Raw genomic sequence first — 22,259 nt, forward strand, 5'->3', positions numbered from 1 at the left:
GTTTCCGGCGCCCCCCCCCCCCCCCAAACATCCATGTTAAGATTTCATCTGGCTTGGGGGGCTTCCAAGTTTTTCCAATGCTTGAATGTAACCAAAGGATAAATGTTCTAAGGGAAAACTCTTAGGTTTTAAATTGAAAGCATGATATAAAATATTAAATATATTTGTTATATTCTTATGAGAATTTATTTTGTAAGTACTGAAATCCTAGATTTCAGTTATGTACATGGAATATCTTGGGAATAGCTTAGTTTTTTCCCTATACGTGAGAATTTTCAAAAATGAGGGAAAATTACTAGATAAACGAGGCCATCAAAATTTAGGAAGTCTTTGTGCAAGAAAACACTTGCTTTGACCTGCAAGGGGAGGAGAGGCTCTGTAATGTTAAAAGGCTTTAGTAACAGCTTCTGTGGAAAACATTGTCAAAAGTCTGTGTTCATCAGGGTCACAAGACTTTAGTGGTATGCTTACCACAAAAACGTTGTGTAATGTGTCTACTCACTGTTGTTATCCAAGCACTTATAAGAAACTCATGAACACTTACTTACAAATACATTTGAAGGGTGATGTGTTAAGTAGTTACTTTGGCATGATGTCATCAAGGTGTACCTTGCAGTATAGTTTTACTGTCACTTTAAACAGTCAGTGCCAAACAAAGTAGTAGTCCTGTCCCATATTTCATCTCCTTGTCATCCCTTGTACCAGAAAGAAAAAAATTAGTAACAAATAATTTGAAATAAAAACTGTTTTTACCTGAACATGTAACAGATGCTCATCTTAGCACAAGGAAGGGGAGGGATGGATGGATGGATGGCACAAGTAGCTGCAAACAAGGAAGGATAGCATTGCTTCTTTTGGCAACAGTGCTGCCTTATTCTTGTTCAAAATGACTTGAAACAACTGCAATGTCCAGTTCATCTGAAATGAAAAGTGTGGTTCATACACATTGGCAATAGGGAAGCTAACGGGAAGTATTCACCCTGGCAAGCAGAGAGGGCTTTCTAGGCACTGTTAGTGCTTGGAACTTTGATATATAGGTACCTGATGGTTTCTTTTGTGAAAAACTAAACAAGCTCTGTTGTTAACTAATTGAGCTCCAGTTTTTGAAGAGGGCCTTGACAATGTGTTTATGCTTTCTGATTTGTCAGGTGTACCTTTTTTTTTAACTCATTTTCATTGGGACTGACTTTCCTCACAAGATGCTTTCACCTGAAATGTTAGGCATTTTAAATGGCTGTTTTACTAATTGTGTTGAAATGGAATCCTGGCTTAAATTTCAAGGGTAGTATTTCCCTGCAATTTTGTAAGGATATGAAATGTGGCTGAAGGTGAAAATGAAGTTTAACACTTTTTTTTACTTCTGGTAGAGAGAATCCAAGTCAGTCTAACAAGGGACGCTTGATCTCTGGATTCTGCTTTCAGAAAAACTTAACTTTAGGGAAAAAGGGTTGCATGCAGAGTCATTGTAAAATGTCTTACCCATTGCGATCATCTTTCAGGATAGACAGTGAAGAACAGAAAGCTTTTAGGAGAGAAAAAGAGAGCAGTTTAATGGGTATGAGGTAGGAAAGGTATGGGAGAACAAGACAAAAATTAAGGTAACTATCCAAACTACATGTGTTGCTGATGAAATCTTAAGCATCTGGGAAGGAATCTACTGTTTAGTACTGTTTATACTTCACTGTGAGGGTGGTGAGGCAGTGGAACAGGTTGCCCAGGGAAGCTGTGGATGCCCCATCCCTGGAAGTGTTCAAGGCTAGGTTGGATGGGGCTTTGAGCAACCTGGTCTGGTGGAAGGTGTCCCTGCCCATGGTGGGGGGGTTGGAACTGGATGATCCTTTAAGGTCCTTTCCAACCCAAACCATCCTATGATATGTCAAGAGCAGGTAAAACGAAAAATTAAGCTGAAAATATCCTAGAGGTACTGAGGAAAGATTTTTGTTTTGCAGGCAGATGAGCGGGTTTTGCGAATTATTTGAACTGGCTGACATTCAGCTCAGTCTATTTATCTTGTACTTGAAGTGGCCTCACACTTTCTGCTCTGCTCAGAGCTGTAGTATGACTAGTTCATTTCTGTTCTCACCTTTCTACTAGCACTTCAAAAGGCAGATCAAAAAAGAAACCAAAACTTTCCTTGAAGACTAATCATGCAGGTGCATACTGCAAAAGCTGCCTTGAGCAGTCCTTAACCAGTTCTCGTAGGTGCTAGCATGTTAATTACCTTTCACCATGTTGGTGTTTAGCACTTTTTACTTAATGCTTAGTAGCTTAGTACAAAAATAAGAGAGTGCTTTTCTGTACTTTTAGCATTGCTTTGAAATGCTGTAATGTGTTTTACAATGGAACTGTTGGCTTGTTGCTAGTAATTCTCAGTGTGAGGCACTTACGTCTCCTTCCTGGTAAACCCCTGCAAGGCCCTGAAGAAATAGTTGACCTGAAAAGAGCCAGAGGGGGTAGCCTTTCCTCTCTGAAAGGTTGTTCGTTGGAATGATTTCTTCAGTGTGCCTGTAGGAATTATGTAGAAGCAGGGACTGGTACTGCCTATATAAAGAGTTAGGGTTGCATAGTGGGAGGCAGAACACTAGGAATAAGAGGGAAGAAGAAGGGACGGGGGGGAGGAAGGGCCTTTTCTCTGGGGTGCATGGGTTAATAGAGCTGTGAGGCAGCACTAGGGAGAGTGCAGCAAAGTTGCTATCAAAATATTCCTTATGAAATAAACCAAAGCTGAGATTTTTTTTAAAATTTTTAAATACTCAGGTTTATTCTATATTTAGGCTAAGTGTATTTTTGCAGCTGCTTAAAGACCTTGGCTTTCATCTTGTGTCATAGTCTCTAAAGGACAATATTGGCAAGTTCTGTAGTTTCTGGGGTTTATTCTTTTGAGGCTTTCTTGGAAGAAATAAGTATGGATTATTGCTTAGCTTCTTCATGCCTGATGACTACTGGGAATCACTTATATAGAATGTTGAAAAATTAGTGTCTTGTCTTGGGTAGAAATGTGTCTGACAGAATAAGATGGGGACAAATCAGGGAAGCTTTTAAAGACTTCTGGGCATTTATAGACCTAGACTCAATGCTGAATTTTCTTTTGTAGGTGATTTTTGGCTGCATGTGGAAGGTAATGTGTTCAATATTCCCTAGCATATTTTTTGCATGGAGTATGTGATTAAACACTTTACAATGTTGACTAGCTGCTCTGGATTGGAACCATTATAATAGAAAAGGTTTTACAGAGTAAAAGGTAGTTATTGAAATGATAACTTGTTCAAAATAATCTGCAAGCAATGAAACAGATCTACTGTTGAAGAGAACAGAGGCATGAAGTGATGTTAAAACTGAACTCAATGTTTGTCTTTTTATTTTCTTCTTTTTTTTTAACCTGAAATAAATTACTTGAGTATTCTGGATTGTTCTCTACATTATTTTCCTTTTCTAAAATAGAGGCCTTTTCTGCTTGACTGTTTGTGTGGCCTGATTAATTTTAAATTGTAAAATTATTTTTTGTCTCTGACTGCTGCATGTGTGTGTGATATGGAACTTCTCTGTGACTCCTGCATCCCCCTCTGCCTGTTGTTGAGATCCTGATACAGGGGTGTAAAAATAGTTTTAAGGCAGTTTAATGTCTGTGCTTATGCTGCATTTGTTCTGGGAACAAAAAGCCAGAGTACCCAAAAGGGAGGAAGCAATCTCCTGGTTTGTTCTTGAGCAATGCACAGAAATGGGACTGAAGGTGACACTATAGGAGAGTTGTTGTGTAATATTAAGCAAAGTATATTCCAATTCAGCATCTTTGAGGGGTGGAGGAGGGTTTGGAGGTAGTAATAATGTAAAATAAATGGTTATCATGTCTTACAGAGAAAACTTAGAACACTCCTAAAGATTCAGAATAACCAAAAAAAGTACTGGAGATGAAATGGTTATATGTAAACACCTCCGGTATTTTTATGATAAGTTGCAACTATTTCCAAGGCTCAGTGAATGAGATGAAGTTTAGGTCACTGTTAGGGCCACCAGCTGCAAAATAGAGACAGCTGAAAAATGACCTAGTGATTGTATGAACATCCTTCCATATGTTTCTGATATATAATCAGAATTTTTTAAAGCTGAAAACATTACCTTTATTCCTTGCATTTCTGGAAAAGAAACAGACTCCTTGTATCAGTTAGTGTTATAAATGAATAAAGCACACTTAAAAAGTCATGCATAATAGTAAACTGAAATCAAATTACGGTTAACAAATACAAACGGTAACTGGAGTAATAGTACTGTCTGCTATTTACCCAGACCCCCTTGTTGAATGTATGTTCTCTTGAACTTTACCTGTATATCACCAGTTATATCCTGAATCAACTCACCTCAATTTATTAAAATTGCTTAGAAGTCTTTCCTGAACTGACATTACATCTTTATAATGATATCATTTGTGGAGAGCCATTACTATGTCTACAGGGACACTAGAGTCAGGGCTCCCAGACTCATTGGCCTTAGTGTTTTACTTCTATGTTTCTGTTATCTGTACCTTATGTTATTCATAGCATCTGCTTTACTCTGTATTTATGGCTGATCTTCATGTTTATCTCTTTTTTTTTTTTTTTTTTTTTTTTTTTTTTTTCTTCTATGGATTTTGTGCTTTATAATAGGGGAACTTATTTTTCTTTTTCTCTGTAGATGATGAATTTATTCAATGAATGATGAGATTAAAGTATTATTTATTTTCCTTTTAAATTAATTAGGTTGTTAGAAGTGTAAGTTTTGGACAAAATAGTTTGATTGTATAATGTTTTAATGTGTTTACTTGTGGAGTTCCATAACTTCCAATAGTGTGTACACAATTTAGTTGATAGCTGAAAAGTTCATACTCTTGCAGTAGTGTTGGAAAATTATTGCAAAATCTTTTTGGTGTATAGAGTTTTTTCTTTAAAAAATAGTACATTCTCCTTGCAGGTTTTTCAGATAGGAAATTCCTATGTTTATTGCTTACAATGATCAAGTTGGGAAACAAAGAAGGAAATTGATTCATATTCTAATAGTGGAATGTGAATATGTTGAAAGAAGTCAGAAAACTTGAAATGTAAACCATCTGTTTTCTATAAAGGAGTTTATTTCCTAATCTTTGTAATTTTTATTATCAGAATACTGAAGTCAGTATCTCAAAAAGTAAGCCTTGTAAGTATTAAATGCCAACAACAACAGAAAATGGAAAAAGGCAAAATATATTCCCAATGTTTTGAGGCTTAAGGAAGAGATGTAGACGGTTGCATTAAACTACTGTTATTTCTCTTTGTTGTGATCTTTCCAATAGCCTCTTGTGGTATAGATCTTGTGAAAAAATCTATCAGTTTTGTTGTAGTTTTGAGAGCTTTAATTCTGTGGATTAAAGTTTAGTCATAATGGAATGTTTTCCAGAAATCTGTGAGGCTTTTCCCCTATAGGTTTACATGGGTATCAAAATATTCTACAGTGCTCTGATCCAACCTTTCTAATCATTATGCACTCTGGATAATGCTGATAAGTGTTTAGCTTAGAGTTCAAGAAGGTTCTGTCCTTTGTTTACACAGATTAAGACTTGGAAAACATGGTTTTTCAGAATAGTTTGTCCAAAGCTGAAAGTAGAACTGAGACTTCATTTTCCTTAGTTGCCATGTTTCTGCTTATGTTTCTGTAAGTGTTCTAATTAGGATCAGGAGTACATTTTTTAAGTGAATCTCCTGATAACCCCAGTTTACTGCACCTCAATTCATTCCACAGAGAATGTGAAGAATGATGTATGTATCCAGGGGTGCACCTGATGTGCTGCAAATGGATTTTAATTAGTGACTAGGGCTTCTCTGAAGTAAAGCTCCTCTCCCTCAAAAAGCAGGGAGTGGGGCTCATGGCCTCCTCATAAGTATTTTGCTCTACTGATCCACCCTAGTGCTTCATCTTAATTGCTAATGCAGACACAGTGTTTTAAACCAGATCAGGCTTTGATTCTGTATATACTGACTCTACTGTGATTAAACTAATTAAGCTGTTTGATGCTTGCTAGGTTTTGCAGTTATGGATAAAATAAGTAGCATTTTAATACATGTTTAGTTCTTAGTTTATTAATCTATTTACTGCTTAAAAAGACCATATACTATTCTGAAAATAAATACAAACATGAAGCAAGTATGTTTTGATACCAAAATCTATGTGGTTATGCAATGGTATAACTTGGTTAATACAGAACTCCACACTTACAGGGCCAGGCTGCTTTGTGTACCTGAATCAGTATGGGTGTCTGTCTGCCACAAAGCACTGCAACATGGAGCATTGTAGAAAGGCTGCTCCCAAACTTAATGTGCTAGAATATGCCTTGGCATATAAGCATAGTAGGTCCTACTTACAAAAAGTTTTAAATTCAACTGTATCAAGGCAATAAGCACTTAATAGTAGTGAAGAGTGCTACCAGCATGTTACCATAGTCCAGGACAGTAAGAATGTAGAACTGGGTGTGGAATTCAAAATAAAGGTTAGCATACAATATCCTGTCTCCAACAACGGCCGTAAGCAGATGCTTTGGGAAGACTGAGAATAGGATAAGCGTGTGTGGTTCTCATCTCATCCTGTCTCCAAATATTTTTCCATTCTTTAGCTATTTTCAGGTCAACACTCTTGTACCTACTGTGCTTTTGTCTGTTTAACAACCCATAATGAGTCTCTTCCAAGAAACACAATTACTTATCCAGTCTTCCCTTGAAATCATGTATGAAATTGCTGCTGCATCTACTGTGTTCTCAGGCATCCAGTTTAATGGGCTGACTATTCATTGCTTACAAACTTTTGTTTGTCTAGTTTGTAGCTGGTACATACTTGCTTCATTTGATGGCTCCTTAATCTTCCACTGGAGCAGTTGATCCCCTGACCCAGGCTGTCTATGCAACTCATAATTTTGTGGGTATCTCCTATATCCCCCCCCTTAGCTATCTCTTTTCTGAACTGCTCATTATCTTTGGTAACCTTATTGCCTTTCTCTGATCCTTTTCTGATTATGCCATATTGTAGTGATTATAGCTACCTGAAGGGCTCGGAAATCAATAGTGTGTCTAATGGCTGGGTGAGCCACGGATTTATAGTGGCATCATGATGTCTGGTTGTCTATGCCTCTCTAGTTACTCCCTACATTTGAGTTTACTTTTTACTGCTCATGGGTACTAAGCCAGTGTTTTCACTGAACTGCCTGCTATTACTTCCAAGTCTTGCTCCTGAGTGGTGGTGGTCGTGCTGTGTTAGTTTTTATATGAAGATAATATAATTTTTCCAAGGTTATAATTTTCATTTAAGAATGTTGAATTTCACTGGCTGTTTTAGCATCCTAAGGTCCTTTTGCAGTCATTCTTCACTGGCATTTAACAATCTTTGTTGTCATCTCACTTCCCAGCCTGATTTCTCTATCTTTTGCAAGTATAATAAATTGAATAAACTCCAGCACAGGCCCTTGGCAAAACTCCCACCAGTGGGCTCCCTCCACAGCAAGAACTGACCATTTATTCTTACAATGTTTCTTATATTTTATTTGATTTTGTCCGTGCTGTCACCTCTTAATCTGTGGCAGCTTAATTTTCTTAAAAACCTTTCAGAATTTTTTGTAGGCTGTTTGGACCAGGATCTCCCTTTTCCACATCCTTCAGAGAACTCAGAGATTTGCAAGCTAGAAACATCATGGCTTTCACAGAAGCCATGCCCAGCCTTAGCAGAGCAAATTGTGTTTATCTAGGTATCTGTTAATTCTGTGCTTTATTAAAACTTCTAATTTCTCTAATATGGCCATAAGGCTATCAAGTCTTTTAGTTCCCTGACCACCCTAGACTCTTTTTTTTTTTTTTAAAGAATAGCATTGTATTTGCCACAGATAAGATACAATAATACTAATTGGATGTTACTATGGAGTTATGATGGTTCCGCTTGTAGTACAATTCTCTTGTTCCATCTGAATGAGTTTAATGTAATAAGACAGCTCTACGGTGTTCAATAATTACAGTTTGACTTGTATCTAAACTTTAAGAAATGTATATAACTAGTTGCTACAAAGGCAATATCTTTAATTCTATTTTAAAGCTAAGCTTTGCTTCATAAATGTTTTTCAAAAGCAGAAAGTTTGTGATAAGATATACTATATTAGAACTGTTCTTTTTTAAAGCTGAGCAAGCCTTTCAAAAAAGCCTGTATCGATATAAATTTGCATTTTGTGCACTATTCACTTAAATTCTGATATAGATCAAAAGTTATAAGTTCCCTAATGTTAATATGCTACATGTTTATATTAAAACTATAAAGTTATATATTTATCTTTATGTTTATATAATGTACATATGCTTTTGATAAGAGTAGTTAATAAAGTGATAGACATACATATATGCCTCCTTCATGAAGCCAGAAGTACTTGAGGTTGATAAATGTTAATAAACCTTTTTTTTAAAGGAGGACGATAAATTCTGCTGTGCTATAAAGTTGTGGGGTGACCATAAAATATTTTGCCATGAATATTGTATCAGAAAGTAGATAAGAAAAAGAGGAAGGAGAGAAAGAATAGATTTCTTGAGTTAATTGATCACAACTTAATAATAAATTTTGTATCCACAAATTTTTACAACGAGTTATTCTTAAAGACTTGATGTGTTCTTAAAGATTGTATTCATGGGCTTATGAGGAATTTCCTTCCATTAAAAAAAGGTATCACTAAGTATTTCCATTTTGTTAATATTTTTAGTTGTTGCATTACAAACCAAAATATGCAGAGATGGCCTTTGAAAAATAACTGAAATTGTAAGAAAAAAATCATACCTGTCTGAAACATTTTAGAAATTCCAATACAAATTTTCTTGCATAATTTTATATAGCCTCTTTAGTTTTCCACACTTAAAGTATAATGTAAAATTGGTAGTATGATGTATGGTTCTATTTCTTGCATTCATTTGTTTTTCTTCCTTGCCACTAACAAAGATTTATCAGGAAAAAAGTGCTGAAAAATAAAGAACTTAATAAAGCAAAACCAGTAAATTGCCCTATAATATTATCCTACCCTGTAGTTATTTGGATCTGTTTCTAGGCATAAGATACTGTAAAAAGACTTTGCATAGCTCAAATAGTATGTAATGCTTTTCTTTAGATTGCTTAAAGCAATTTTTGTTCTACTTTGAAGCAGAATATAGCTAATTAGTATTAGCTATGCAGAGATAGTCTAAATTAATAATTTAAAAACCCTGAAATGTTACTATTTGTACCTGTTCTACTTGATGAACAATTCTAATAATAAGATTACATTGGATTTTTAGGTGCCTTCTAAAATAATATGGACTAAAGCACAGGTAAAATGATACTAATGGTTCGGTTGTGTTAGTGTACATCCTTTTTCCTGGATCCTAAGGCGTTTGATGAAAGGTTGTTTATTGTCTATATTACTAATCAGCTAAACTCTCCTTTGAAGGAGTTGTGTTAGTTGAGGTACAAGCTGAGAAGTAAATACTATAATACACCTTGCAGGACACTGCAAACATAATAAGAGGAGATTTGAAACTCAAAGCTTGTGATTTTTTCCATCCAGTTAGAAATGGGAAGAAGAAACATCTATATTTCTGGAAGATGTGGAGGAGCCTTGTAGAGATATTTTTTTGTGATCTTATCCTCCTATTCTTTTCTCTAGTGTGTCTGTTTTCTACTGCTGTCAGTAGTAGGATTTATAGCTGGGCAGATTTTTGGCCTTATCCACTTATTCCTGTTGAGCCTGACATTGACTGTATTTTAGTCATTTTGCAAGTTGGATCACTTTTGAACATAAAAGCTTTTTCAGGTCAGTTTTCTTCCGCTTAGGCTGTCCAGCCAAGGATGGGTGGGCATCATCAACCCAGGTTATATATCAGACCGCTATCTGATGCAGAGATGAGTGCTCTTTACTCCTAGTATTATGTTTTTTACTACATCATAATAGGACATTTACCTACACTAAAATCCTATTGCCACTTTGTAGATGTATCTTAAATATTCCAAACCATCCAATTGTTCTAAAATGGGTATGAATATCCCACAACTAAGGAAAAATTTCCATGTATACTCATTAACAATGATTATTTCACTGAAAGTAAGGATGGAAGTAGTTGTCTTCTGCTTCATGATCTTCTTCAGTTTCCTGATCATGTATTTCATGATGGTCTTCTGCTTCATCGTATTCTTCTGGTGTTAAAAATCGTCTTAACACTGGTGTTCTTAGCTGAGTGGACTTGTTGACGTTAACATTTTGTTCACCGTAATAAATTGTTCGAATGTGAGGGAAGCAAAAGAATGCGTATCTGCTTATTGGAATCGTAAGCTTGTTTTGGTCCACCCGTATATAGGTTAATTGGTTGGTGTTCATTGGATCAATAGATGGACACATCAAAGTAATATTTATGGCTGTAAAAGAGAGAAAAATACTAATTAAAATACAGAAAATAGTTATATTTAAGACCTATTGTGAAAGTGAAACTTGTTTTGAAACTTAAAATGCGGTGCACAGTATTAATATAATCCTTCCCTGTGTTTTAAATTGGTTTTGTAAATGATAGTGTTAACAATTTGGAGGTTTGAAAAGTATAAGGTTGTGGGGTAAAGAAAAAAATAAACATGACTACCACTACAATTTGTAATTGCTATTTTATGTGAATGGAATATTTTCATAATTCCTTTTCTCTGTATGTTTTTATCAATTGCCTAATCAGAAGCAATTTTCAAAAAGGTTTTAACTTCTTATGTGAAGAACTGGTATTAACTTTTAGAAAAAATTACAAATTAGGGTTAATGTGCAAATATAAAATCTTTTCTAATTTCACCGGTTTGGTCTCAACTAACCAAGGATGCATTTACACTGCATCTTGAAGAAGGTGGGATGATATTCTTGCTGCACTGTAAGCTGATCAAAAGCTATATAGCTGCATTTGCTCCCGAGAAGTACAGCGTGTGTGAACTCTGGTTTGGTGCCATGTTAACTGGTTAGTTCAAAACACTAAAAGCTCAAGCTCCCCTCTGCAAAGGGCATCAGAGTACCTCTAGAACAACATGCAAATTTGGATGACTGCTGGATTCTATGCTTGGTTTATATATGACCTAGCTGAGCTGTTAGGTGGCAGGTCCCCAAAACCAGGGACGCAACAAAAGACATGTTTCTGACAGTTTTTGATTTAGGCTAAAAGTTCTTAATTCTGGATAGGAAATATGCTGGAGTTACCCCCTCCCACAACCAATGCCAAAATCCACTAAGTTTTTTGCTTTAAAAAAATCCCAACCATCAACATACTTTCGATGTCATTGCCTTCAATATACAAATGCTGCAAACTTCTTGGAATATAGAATACTTGTTTCAATTTGTTATGTCCAAGATTAAGTTCTAGAAGGTTAGGCAGATTAAAGGTGTTGTGTGGAATGTTCTGCAGGTTATTGTGGGACATTCTTAGAGCAATGATTTTTGGAAGTCTGTTGAAATAGTTTTCTGGAATATAAGAAATGGAGTTATTTTCAAGAGAAAGATACATAAGTGATGATGGTAGGTCGGGAGGCATAGTCTGTAATTTGTTGTTGCATAAATTGAGCTGCATTAAATTTTTCATATTTGAAAAGGATTTTCCTTTGAGTACTGAGTCATCCAGAACATTATTGCAAAGGTCAAGCATGGTTATGTTAGGTAATCCTTCCAGCGCGTTTCCAGATATCCGAGAAATCTTATTGAAACCAAGCAGGAGTCTCTCTAGAGAGCTGGGGAGTGGGAATGGAAATTCTTCTAATTCATTATGTTGTAAATGAAGTTGCACTAAGTTTGAAAGTTTGGTAAAAACACCATGGTCAATTGTATGAAATTTAATTTTGTTGTGGCTGAGGTTAATTTCTCTTAAGAAGGTAATGTTAGCAAATGGTCCTGCAGGCACAGCTTCAATATCATTGTTTTGCAGATAAAGTTGTTGGACATGACTAGGGATATTTGGTATTGTCTTAAGTTTACGATGATCACAGTACATTGATAACGGAAAAGCTGGTGGGCAAAAGCATTCACTGGCGCATTCAACTGGAAAAGGAAAGCGGGGAACTTCAGCTTGTGTATTTGCATCAGAATTAAAATAATACGGATGTTGATGATCTGGCTCCTCATTATATTCATCCTCAAAATCATAGTCTTCATATTGACAAAAGACCTTAGCAGCCCAGAGGAGATGAATGATTGATAAATGGCTCAAAATCTCCATATTTAAATTTGTATCTTGTATCCTGTTGATGAGAAGGAAAAATAAGTTTATTAGACAGTCATGAAGTAAGTCACGTGTTAAGTTTCAGTTTTAAGAAGAAGCAATATAAAATAGAATAATGCATTTTTTTGGCAACACTGTCAGTAACATTATTAGCAAAACCAAGTTTTGATCTGTAATTTCTAAGAAAACAGCCATAAACAAATACACTGTCCTAGAAGTAAAGATAAGTTTTCTTGTCTGACTTCAGACAAGGAACAGCTTTCTGTCTGTGCTGTGCCTGTTACTGAAGGGTACCATAACAGTCAGGAATAGAAAAAAACCCAGTCTTCATTTCTTTCTCACTTTAATTTATTACAGAGAAGTTGCAAAAGGACTTTTTGTATAAAAAGTCTGGTATAGTCTGGGGTTTGTATTGGACATTTGAGATGTTGCATTCTTTCCGGTGTAATGGGTTAAGCATCAGCCTTACAAGTCGGTTTTAAATGGGTGCAGATGGAATTCCTGGACAACGTTTCTCCCTCAGACCTTTGGGAACACATAGATAGCCTTATTAAACTCTGTCAAGATGAAAACATTTTTTGCAAATGTATTAGTTATTCTCAGCGTAAACTTGCACTGCACAAATGGTGCATGGTCAATATCACAGAATCATAGAAGTGCTGTTTGGAAGGGACTTTTGGCGATCATGTAGCCCAGCCTGGTGCTCCAAGTATTTCTGCCTCCAACAGCAGATTGGATCGGCCTAGGCTTTGTCTGGGTGAGCCTTGAAAATCTTCAAGGGTGGAACTCCAGCATCTCTCTAAATAACCTGAGTTAGTGTTGTACTATGCTCCTTGTGAAGAAATTTGCTAATCTTACTAAGCATCCAAGCTATGGCTTGTGTCTGGTGTCCTTGTTTTTAAACAGTTATTTTTGTTAAAGAGATATATTCTCAACTAAGGTGAGGTAATTGCAGGATTGTTTCTATAAATAGAACAGTGAAATAGATTACTTTGAAATATTGTACTTTATGTAAAATAGAAATTTATGTAGCATTGATGATGTATGTTCTGTGGCATTTTGTTGTTTTTCTGTTATTTTCTGTAAAACATGGCTGACAGTACAATGCATTAATGATAAAAATTTAATTTTTCTGTTCCCATCAACTAAATCAAATACAAATCAACTGTTGTGTACTGCACATCATGTAAAATCTTCATTCATAAAAAGTTGTCTTTATATATAGTCTTCCTGTGCTTCTGTAATCATATGTTCTTTATAAACACGAACTAATTTACCTTCAGAGTAACCTTCTGAGGTGAGATATTGATGTTGTGAAAGCCAAATAATTTTGCATGTCAAATTTCTGATGCTCAAAGCCAGGCTTAATGTTTTAGAGCACATTATGCAGTCAGAGGAACCCTATTATTTGGCAGAATTAGAGCTGTGAATCATGTCAAGCTGTTCAACTTAAGCAACAGATGAGTCAAAATGTAACATTGCAGGTCAAAGCACATAAATCATGGAAAATTTTAAGAAACCTTGCTTAGTATAGTGTGGGAACCCTGATGCAGAGGAAATCAGATATTCTCAGGGTTTTTTAGTAATGACATTCAAGTTTTTTAATCGGGGATTCTCTTTTTTTTCTTGATGCTCTTAATATTTTTTACCAAACACTTAACTGGTGACAAAGGAGATGAGACTTACAAATGCTACTTTCCTATGCATCATAGTGGTGATTAATTCCGCATGCGCGAAGTATTCTACAAATTGAATGAGAGACAGAGAATCCTAAGGGAAAAACAAAAAGGAGTAATGATCATGGAACTTAGTACATCCTTGTAATCTTCCTGTGTTGCACACAGCCTGTGTGTGACAATGGCTGGGTGAAATAATTTCTGGTATTGTCAAACTTGCATTTCTAACTTTCTATCATTTGTATTTGAATGCTCCCTTAATCAAGTTGCATAACTGATTAAAATCTTAAAACTAGGTTTGGATGGAGTCAGTTGTTTGGAACCACACTGTAGGGAGGTTCTCAGCAAAGCCGGGGTCTCCATAACCCTGCAGCATCATCAGATGTCTGAGCTCTTTGTAGTAAATGGCAGAAACATATCTACACAGAGAGCAGCCTGGCACTACAAGCATTGCATAAATGCACTGTGCTGATAAACTTTGCAGATACCTGAGAAGCAATACCATGCTTCAGGAGGACTTAACTGTTTTTCAGATTTCAGGCAGTGTATGTTGGGAGAATACCTTATTGCCATATTTCTAACTTCTATTCAGAGCTGGTGGTGTCTACCTATATAAAATCTGCCCCTAAATCCTGTGACTTGATTCTGGTTTTTGTGAACAGTTCCTTACACAATCTGCCCCCTGTGCCTATTTCATGTTTTTGGTTTCCTTTTGGTTCTTGTTATTCTCAGTTTCTATTCTATTCTCTCAGCACTTCTACTAGGTGTCACAACATTTCCAATTAATCATTTCATTTCTCAGTGCTTCAATAGTCCTTAGAAACCAGGAGGAACAACTCAGGGAAGTCCTGCTCAGTTTGAAGGAAAAACTCACTTAGGCCTTCATGCAATTCATCCACTTGCCAGGTAGACAATGTAAAGAGTGCTGTCATCACTTAAGATGGAATGATAAGTAATAGGTACCAAAGTCTCTCGCAGGTTTTATGGAGAGAGGAGCTGGTATTTGGGGGGATTTTTTTTTTTTTTTTTTTTAAACACCTTGGCTGTAGTTGAGTGCATTTTTGGTAGAATAGTAACTGTCCTGCCAGGCTTGCAGGTCATAGATCAAAGCACTGAGATACTAACGCTTGATTAGATATTTCTAAGAACTTAGCTAGCTTTAAAAGAAAGAATCACATCAGATGGTACTTGATAATGGGGGAAGCAAGTCAGATGCACACAATATGATAAACTGCATACTTAAAAAGCTGAAAGAAAATATATCTTAAAAGCATGATTCTCTACCATCTGCAATAAACTCAAAGCTTAGTAACTGTATTTGCAAGCAGTTCACTGAAAAGCTAGAAATTACATAACATGCATGAATCACTCAACTGCAAAAATAATACAATCTGTTCATTTTATTCCTGCTTACCAAGAAAACTTACTCTTCAGAAGTCTGGGAAGCTCAAGTTGTAGATGACAGCAAGTTATTGTGCTGGTGAAATCATCTGAGAAATAGCCTAACACAGCTGGAGGAACAAAAGATCTCTAAGCCATATTTTGTGGTGAGGAGCCTTGTGGGAAGGCAAAGCAAAATAATAGCCTTAGCCCCTCTTCTGATTTGCCAGTAAAAAAAAATAAAAAAAAGCTTTATGCCACATCATCAGTTAACATAGATGCTGTGTTAAAATGGCTCCTTCTGTTAAAATCACTTCAAAATTATTTGCAAGATTCTTTCAGTGTTACCAGTTCCCATTAAAAAAAAAAAAAAAAAAAGAGACTAAAACTTTAAAAAAATGCTTAAAAGAGCGTTAGTTCATAGTGCGGTTTCAACTACAATGATTCAGTTATGCAAAGGGTTTCTTCTCTGGGGGATGAAGTTAAGAAACAGTAAAAAAATAACCTTATGAAGATTGAGGGAAAGCATGTGCTATAGAAAAGCTCTTATGAACACCTATTTTATGCTTTTTTCCCTCCACAATACATATTTCCTGTTTCCTTCTTGCAAAGTAGTTGTGCTACAGTGCTACACAGTGCTGTCAATACAACGATGTACTTCTCAGTGTCATTTTAGTTGTAGTTCAGGATTCACAGTTAGTTTCCAATAGGTTTTTGCTAAGTTTGTATAGAAAGAGCAAAAATATTCTAATGAAAAAGAGAAATATGACACAAGGCAAAGAATACGGTGCAAATTTTTGGAAACTCAGTTCTAAATAAAGCATATGCAAAAATAAAAATTATTTTCTCTAAAGATAAAAATTGGACCAAATTAGAATTCTAATTTCATACTTGATATTTTCCTATCATTTTCAACTACAGATTTTATTGAAATCCTGTTAAGTTATCGGGAGACTTAAAATCTCATGATGCATTTAAAAATCCATAGTGGCAGAGCGAAGAGTCTGTCCTTTTGGAAAATTGTAGCAAACCTCTTGATTTAAAGCATATTTAGTTGCAGAAGACGGTGCTGATATAGCCATGGGACATATTAAAACTCTGTTCCTTTTTTGTTGCATGGGCTATCTTAGATGCAAATAAGTCTATGCTTTGTGATCTTGGTCAAGTTGTGTGGTTTGATCTTCTCTTAGTTTTGGTTTGAGGTGTGGTAGGACTTTCCTTACAAGGAGGATAATGAGAGGATTAAATTTAACATCATTCATGTAAGACTTCTTGTTTCAAAGGCTGTGATAAATCTCTTACATCTTTTGGTTTTCAGTTTTTAAAAAGTGTTTCATAAAGGCTTATTTTTACTCTTGAAATTGTACACTTTTTTTTTCATCCCTTTTTGCAGTTGTGATGCAAAACAGGATGTATATCGAGCTAGAAGTCAGGGTTGGCTTGAAGCTGATCTGTTAAGCTAAACTTGAATGGATCCTTTTTGTAAATTAAAATGTTTGAAATTTTTGCCATCTTCATTAACTGCATTCAGCTTATGAGACTTGTTAGCTTTTTCAACTTTGGTTCTGTACTGAAGGCTTAAGAAAGGAGACTGTTCTAATATTTTGTGATTTTAGGTTTATTCAGCTAGTTGAGTAAACTTTAAAAAATTGAAACTTCTGAATTTTAGCCAAAATATTCATAAAATAAGTAGAGAAGATAACCAGCGGCACTGAGGTGAGCTTATAGTAGTCCATATGAAGCCTAGACAAAGGAAAAAAAGGTGCATATCGTTCATAGAGGATTAAAGGAGATCAAATAAAGCTAAGCTGTGTAAGTTAGGACTGAGAACTGTCTTGGAAGTGTGATCTCGTTTAGAATTAGAAATTTCTTCAGCTAATATCTGACCTTGTTATCAGACATCAGAAGAAAAGCCTAAAGCTCAAAATTTTAAGATCCTCAGTTGACAACTTTGAAGGTATTCTGTGTCTTAGATAAGATTTGGTGATGTTAGTTTTTTACTCTAAGGGATTGCACAGTAGAAAAGAGAACACAGGAATATAATGAGGAAGTGTGAATGTTCTAATTTGGTTCCCCATAAAGTCTGTGGGTTTCAGAAGTAAGAAACAGCCTTAGGTATGTATCATGTAGACTGGGTTGCACTTCAAAGTCAGATATGAAGGCACAGAAAATGCAGATATAAAATCCCCTGCATCCTAATTTCTAGGTTTTAACTGGCAATCCACATACACTGTCAGCAGACCACCTGCAGCCTGTGTGACACTTGTATGCGATCTGCAAAGGCACTTATTTGTGCTTGCCATCAGTAAAAGTATCTGATTATCAAGACTGTGGCCGCTGGATTTATTTATCCTGTGCCAAAACTAATCTGAAAATTCACATAGTGAAGTGTAGAGCGCTCAGCAAATCGAGTTACTGAATTTTTTGATCTTACAGAGCCTCCAGCCCAGCCAGAGCCCAGAACACTCAGTTAATAATAGCTCTTACAGACTTCGTGTTATTTTGCTCTTCAGTGGAAACTCATTCTAGGAGCATGTCCCTGTGTGAATATGCATTTTTAAAGGTCATGGAAAAGGGGCCATCAAATCATATCAACAATTCTGCAGAGCTGAGACAAGACCCGATCTGTTTAAAAAAAGGAAAGGAAGACAGAGCTGTGCTGTGTGGGGGGCTTACTGTTGCCTCTGGCCTGAACCTTGTTGTGTGGTCTCTACTTATTTCCTATTTAGTAGGTGGTATTACAAGATCAAAACTCTGGCAACCCTCATCATATGCAGCCTAATTTTTATGTGTTGCTTTGTTTTGCCAGGAGCTACTAGGAAGAACGTGTTGAGCAACTGAAAACAGTTGAGTTTACAGAAAGTGTATTTGAAAAATAATTCATAAGATTTGCTAGACTGTAGATTTTGCATGTACTGATCAAATGGTACTCTGAACTAACTTTCTTCATTGACTTTTCTAATCAAAGGCGGGTTGTGGTTGCTGGTTGATTTTTATCAGTCTGTTATAACTTAAGTATGCATGCTACAACCGTTAATTTAAAGAGGAAATTAAAGTTTTTGTGTAGGTTTTGTGGCTGCATTTCAAGAATGTGCTTTTTAGGTGACCATGCAGTCCTGAAAGAATGAAAAACCCCAAAATTGTCCTGTATTTTTACTAGAAATCAGTGTAAGTCAGTGGGTATCCCTAAGCCCTGTGATGGGTTCATCAGGTGTTTATTATTGTTCTGAGATATAAACCTGTCTTTTCATCTTATCCATGCTGTGGAATATGGAGGATTTTTTTTTTTGTATCTTCTCCACTTATGTGGATTTTCTGATTTTGAGTTGAATAACATTCCTTCTCTTTTTGTTCTCCCTTTTTCCTAAGCATTCCTTTATGTATCAGAATTGTTCTCACATTCTACTTTTTCTGCATTTCTGTATTTTTCTTATTTTGAATTTATAAGCCGTATACATTTTGTGTTTTGGGGGTTTCTTTGGGTTTTTTTCCAAAAAACCCCACACCTGTGAAGCATGTTACTAGTTAACCAGTGCAACTACATTTGGATCTGAAAGACTGATCCTGATGTAGAACAAATGACTGGGAAAGGAGCAAGAACTTATTGACCTTGTAACATGGGAATTAATATAATCCCACAGGCAATTGTGGAGTAACTTCTACTAATAAACAGTAACACACTGAATTTTTAGAGCAGAATTCACTAGAAGCAGCTATGCACCTAGCAGTAATACATGAATACACGGCCTCGTTAGATGATGGGTTGAACATGTGCAATGAACAATTTATATTGCAATTTGGTTTACTTCATCAAGCCTCCTGGTGTGTTCAAATTTGTAATACTGAAGCTTTTTGAATGGAAGGGTGGGTGAGAGGTTTTTTGCTGTCTATCAATTTAGAGTAATCAATAACTGACTTTGAAAGACTAGTAGAAGAGGAGGGTTGTAACTTTTTTCTGAATGTATTGCTGTGTGAGAAACCTTAGAAGACTGTAATACTATATTGGGGGGGTACTTTTTATATAAAAGGATTTTACTTTCTACAGCAGAGGCATTTAAATAGTCCTCATCATATAATGTTTCTAAAACTGCGATAACAAGTAATCATAAACACTTGATACCAGCTTAATAAAATGAGTTTAAAATTCCTGTAAACAATAATACCTGTAGCAAATATGGCTAGTTGCTCTAAAATACCCTGCACTATTTTATGAAATTATAAATCTCTTTTTAGGAGAGTCACTGTTGTCAGCTGACACCTACGTTTTTAGTAATTGAATAGTTAGTTTAACAAATATATTTTGCTTTGTTCCAAAATAGATGACTTTGGGCTATATTTTCCTCCCACATGGAGTTCTGGGGTATTGCCTGCTTAATTAGAGATTGTATATCTGTGATTACACCAATATAAAATGGGAGTGTCTGCCTGTTCTTGCAACCACTGTTTACTGGTGCAGGTGTATTCATTTCCTTGAAGCAGCATTAGCAATTGGACCTCAAGCTTTAACATAGCCTTTATTTTACCTGATTTGTGTCCTATATAAAATCATGTAGATGATCGTAGTATATGACAGGTGTCTTGCACTCATTAATAAACAAAAGTAATAAACATTGTAAATAAAACTAAAAGAACACACAGTGTTTTGTAATGGAGGGAAATGAGAAAGGTAATATAGCTGAACGTAGAGTGCAGAGATCCTTGAGCAGTACTGATCTAAGCTGGTAAGCCCAAATAGAGCAGTACCCTTTGTACTTATTGCTTCTGTAATCATTTATTTAAAAGAGCATAAAATGACACTCCTTTTGTAATTACCATTTTTTAAAAATAGTAGCATATCTTTCAGTTCTTTAGCAGTTTAGGCATGACCCTCGTATTAAAATAACATCAGCAAAATCTGAGGACTGTCATCCTAATACGTGAAGTTGGCTAGAGACTTGCTGTTCACTGGGAGAGTGTCCTTAGCATCTGCTTTCACTGTCTAACTTCATTCCTTGGGTCTGTTCCAGAGCAGCCACTTCTACTCATTTATTTCAAACAGAACTGGCAACTTCAATGCCTTAAGATGATAGATGACTAAAAGAGTTAATGTGAATTCTACCCTATCTTAATAATTTATATTAATACCTTACTCATTAGCTTAATTTGTTCATTTGTAGCTATGGACTTCATGCATGATTGTTAAAAGAACTAGAAAATGTGTCTGCAACTTCGCATTGTTCCCATGTTTGTATCCAATGTGCAAATCATATGTTTATAGCCAAAAAAATAAGCTTTTTTTTTCTTTAGGCACTTTCAGGCAAGGATAAGGAGTAGTTGTCTTAAATTATCTGCCAAAGAATTCCTGAATGATCATGCATAGGAAAATGTTCTATGTTAGCAGAAATTTTCCCCTTGTGCGTGATGTAAAGTGCTTCCCATTTACTCTTTTGAGTGTGTTTAAGAATGAAGGTTCTTACTTGTTTTTACAGTGACTAGAGAATGTGTTTCTTTTCATGGTAGATATTATTTGTTTGAACATTTCCAGAGCAATAAATACTTGGAACTGTCCCGCCTTGTGGTGCAGAGGATTTGCCAGGCAGCCTTTCAGCTTTCCCAGGTAGTCTGGAAACTGCAGCTAATCCATAAACTGGTTCTTAATTTTTATTATCCCTCTTTCTTCTGAAGAATAAATCCTCTCATTTTTGCCCAAGACCTTGTAATGCTGGTATCGCAGCCAGCATTACATTTATGGCCTGCAGTACGTTTTTTTTCTGCAGTCAGAATCTGTGACTTGGAAACTTTCATAGAGACACTAAGTATTTTTATACATAATTTATCTTTACCCTGGCATATTCTCTTATAAGGAAAGATATCATCTCTGTACCCTTTATTTCCTTCAATTGCTCTCCATTTTTATCTCCATTTCATTTGGATTTTCCTTAAGTAATATTAACACTGTTTTGGGAAAGATACTTGTCAATGCACCTATATTCTGCCTGAGATATAAAATAAATGTGTCATTTGATTTATAGCCAGTAATCAAATCAAAGTTTCTCGACATTTGAATAATTTGTGAGTCACAGCTGCTTTGCTGAGACAGGGTCTCATAGTTATTTTATCTTCTGTGGCAGGAAATTTTCTGTTTCTTCTCTCTTTAGCCCTTCTTGAGAGGCCTTATGGCTGGTCTGGTGAGGTCTTGAACGTGGTTCACACCTAAAACAGCATTCAGGTCAGCATCTGTTTTATTAGGGAGGATGAGGTGATCTAGGCATTAGTTGCAGATCTTCTGTGGTAATCAAGCAAGTGTTCTTGTTGCCATAGGTCCTGCTTCTGACACCTGACTCTTGCCTTGTCCTACCACTTTTTGAGAGTGGAGATAAAGCCTGCAACTATTTGTAGCCAAAATATAAACATCCGTAATGCTTTTTTTTTTTGAATATATAAATTTAAAAAATAATCTAACTGGGTCTTAGGGGATGGCATGAAACCAGTGCTTGAGTGATTGGATTTAACTCGATCAGAACTGAGCCAATAGTAGTAGCTGCCTTTAAAAATGATAATATTCTATATGACTACAAGACAGCTGCCTAAAACTCCCTTCACATCTTTGCCAAACACTAGGCTTATTGCAGAAACCTCTAAATAAGTCTGTATTTTATGAAAGCAGTCACAGCAAGGTGACTGGTGTAATTGCTTAGAACTGCTAATGGGTGAACTAGGTAGTAGGTTTACCCACAGTGGAATGTTTGAGTGGAAAGGTACTCTTTAAAAAGACAGAAAAGTTACTTATGAAGCAATTGCACATCTAACAGATGTGCTTACCATGCTCACATTTTCTCTTCTTCTAAGGTTCCTGAGCATTCTGATTTTGGAAGGGAACAGTTACAGTGGGAAGCATGTGCTGCCCTTTCTGTTCTAAGTGCAAAGCACAAGCAGCAGCAGTATGCAGCTATAATATGCAGGTACTGCTAAGGCAAAGCATTCCTGAAAA

At 35.9% G+C, this 22,259-nt stretch overlaps 1 protein-coding gene across 1 annotated transcript; it reads right to left on the reverse strand.

Annotated features, from left to right (window-relative positions):
- Positions 1-10,090: 10,090 nt before the first annotated feature.
- OMD (osteomodulin) lies at positions 10,091-12,230 on the reverse strand. Its single transcript, XM_009636648.1, has 2 exons — positions 11,291-12,230; positions 10,091-10,410 (listed from the first exon to the last, which is right to left on the reverse strand). The coding sequence occupies exons 1-2, from the start codon at positions 12,228-12,230 to the stop codon at positions 10,091-10,093; spliced, it is 1,260 nt and encodes a 419-aa protein (XP_009634943.1).
- Positions 12,231-22,259: the final 10,029 nt, after the last annotated feature.

Source organism: Egretta garzetta, unplaced genomic scaffold (genome assembly GCF_000687185.1).
Source record: "Egretta garzetta isolate BGI_Z169 unplaced genomic scaffold, ASM68718v1 scaffold553, whole genome shotgun sequence".
NCBI lineage: Eukaryota > Metazoa > Chordata > Aves > Pelecaniformes > Ardeidae > Egretta > Egretta garzetta.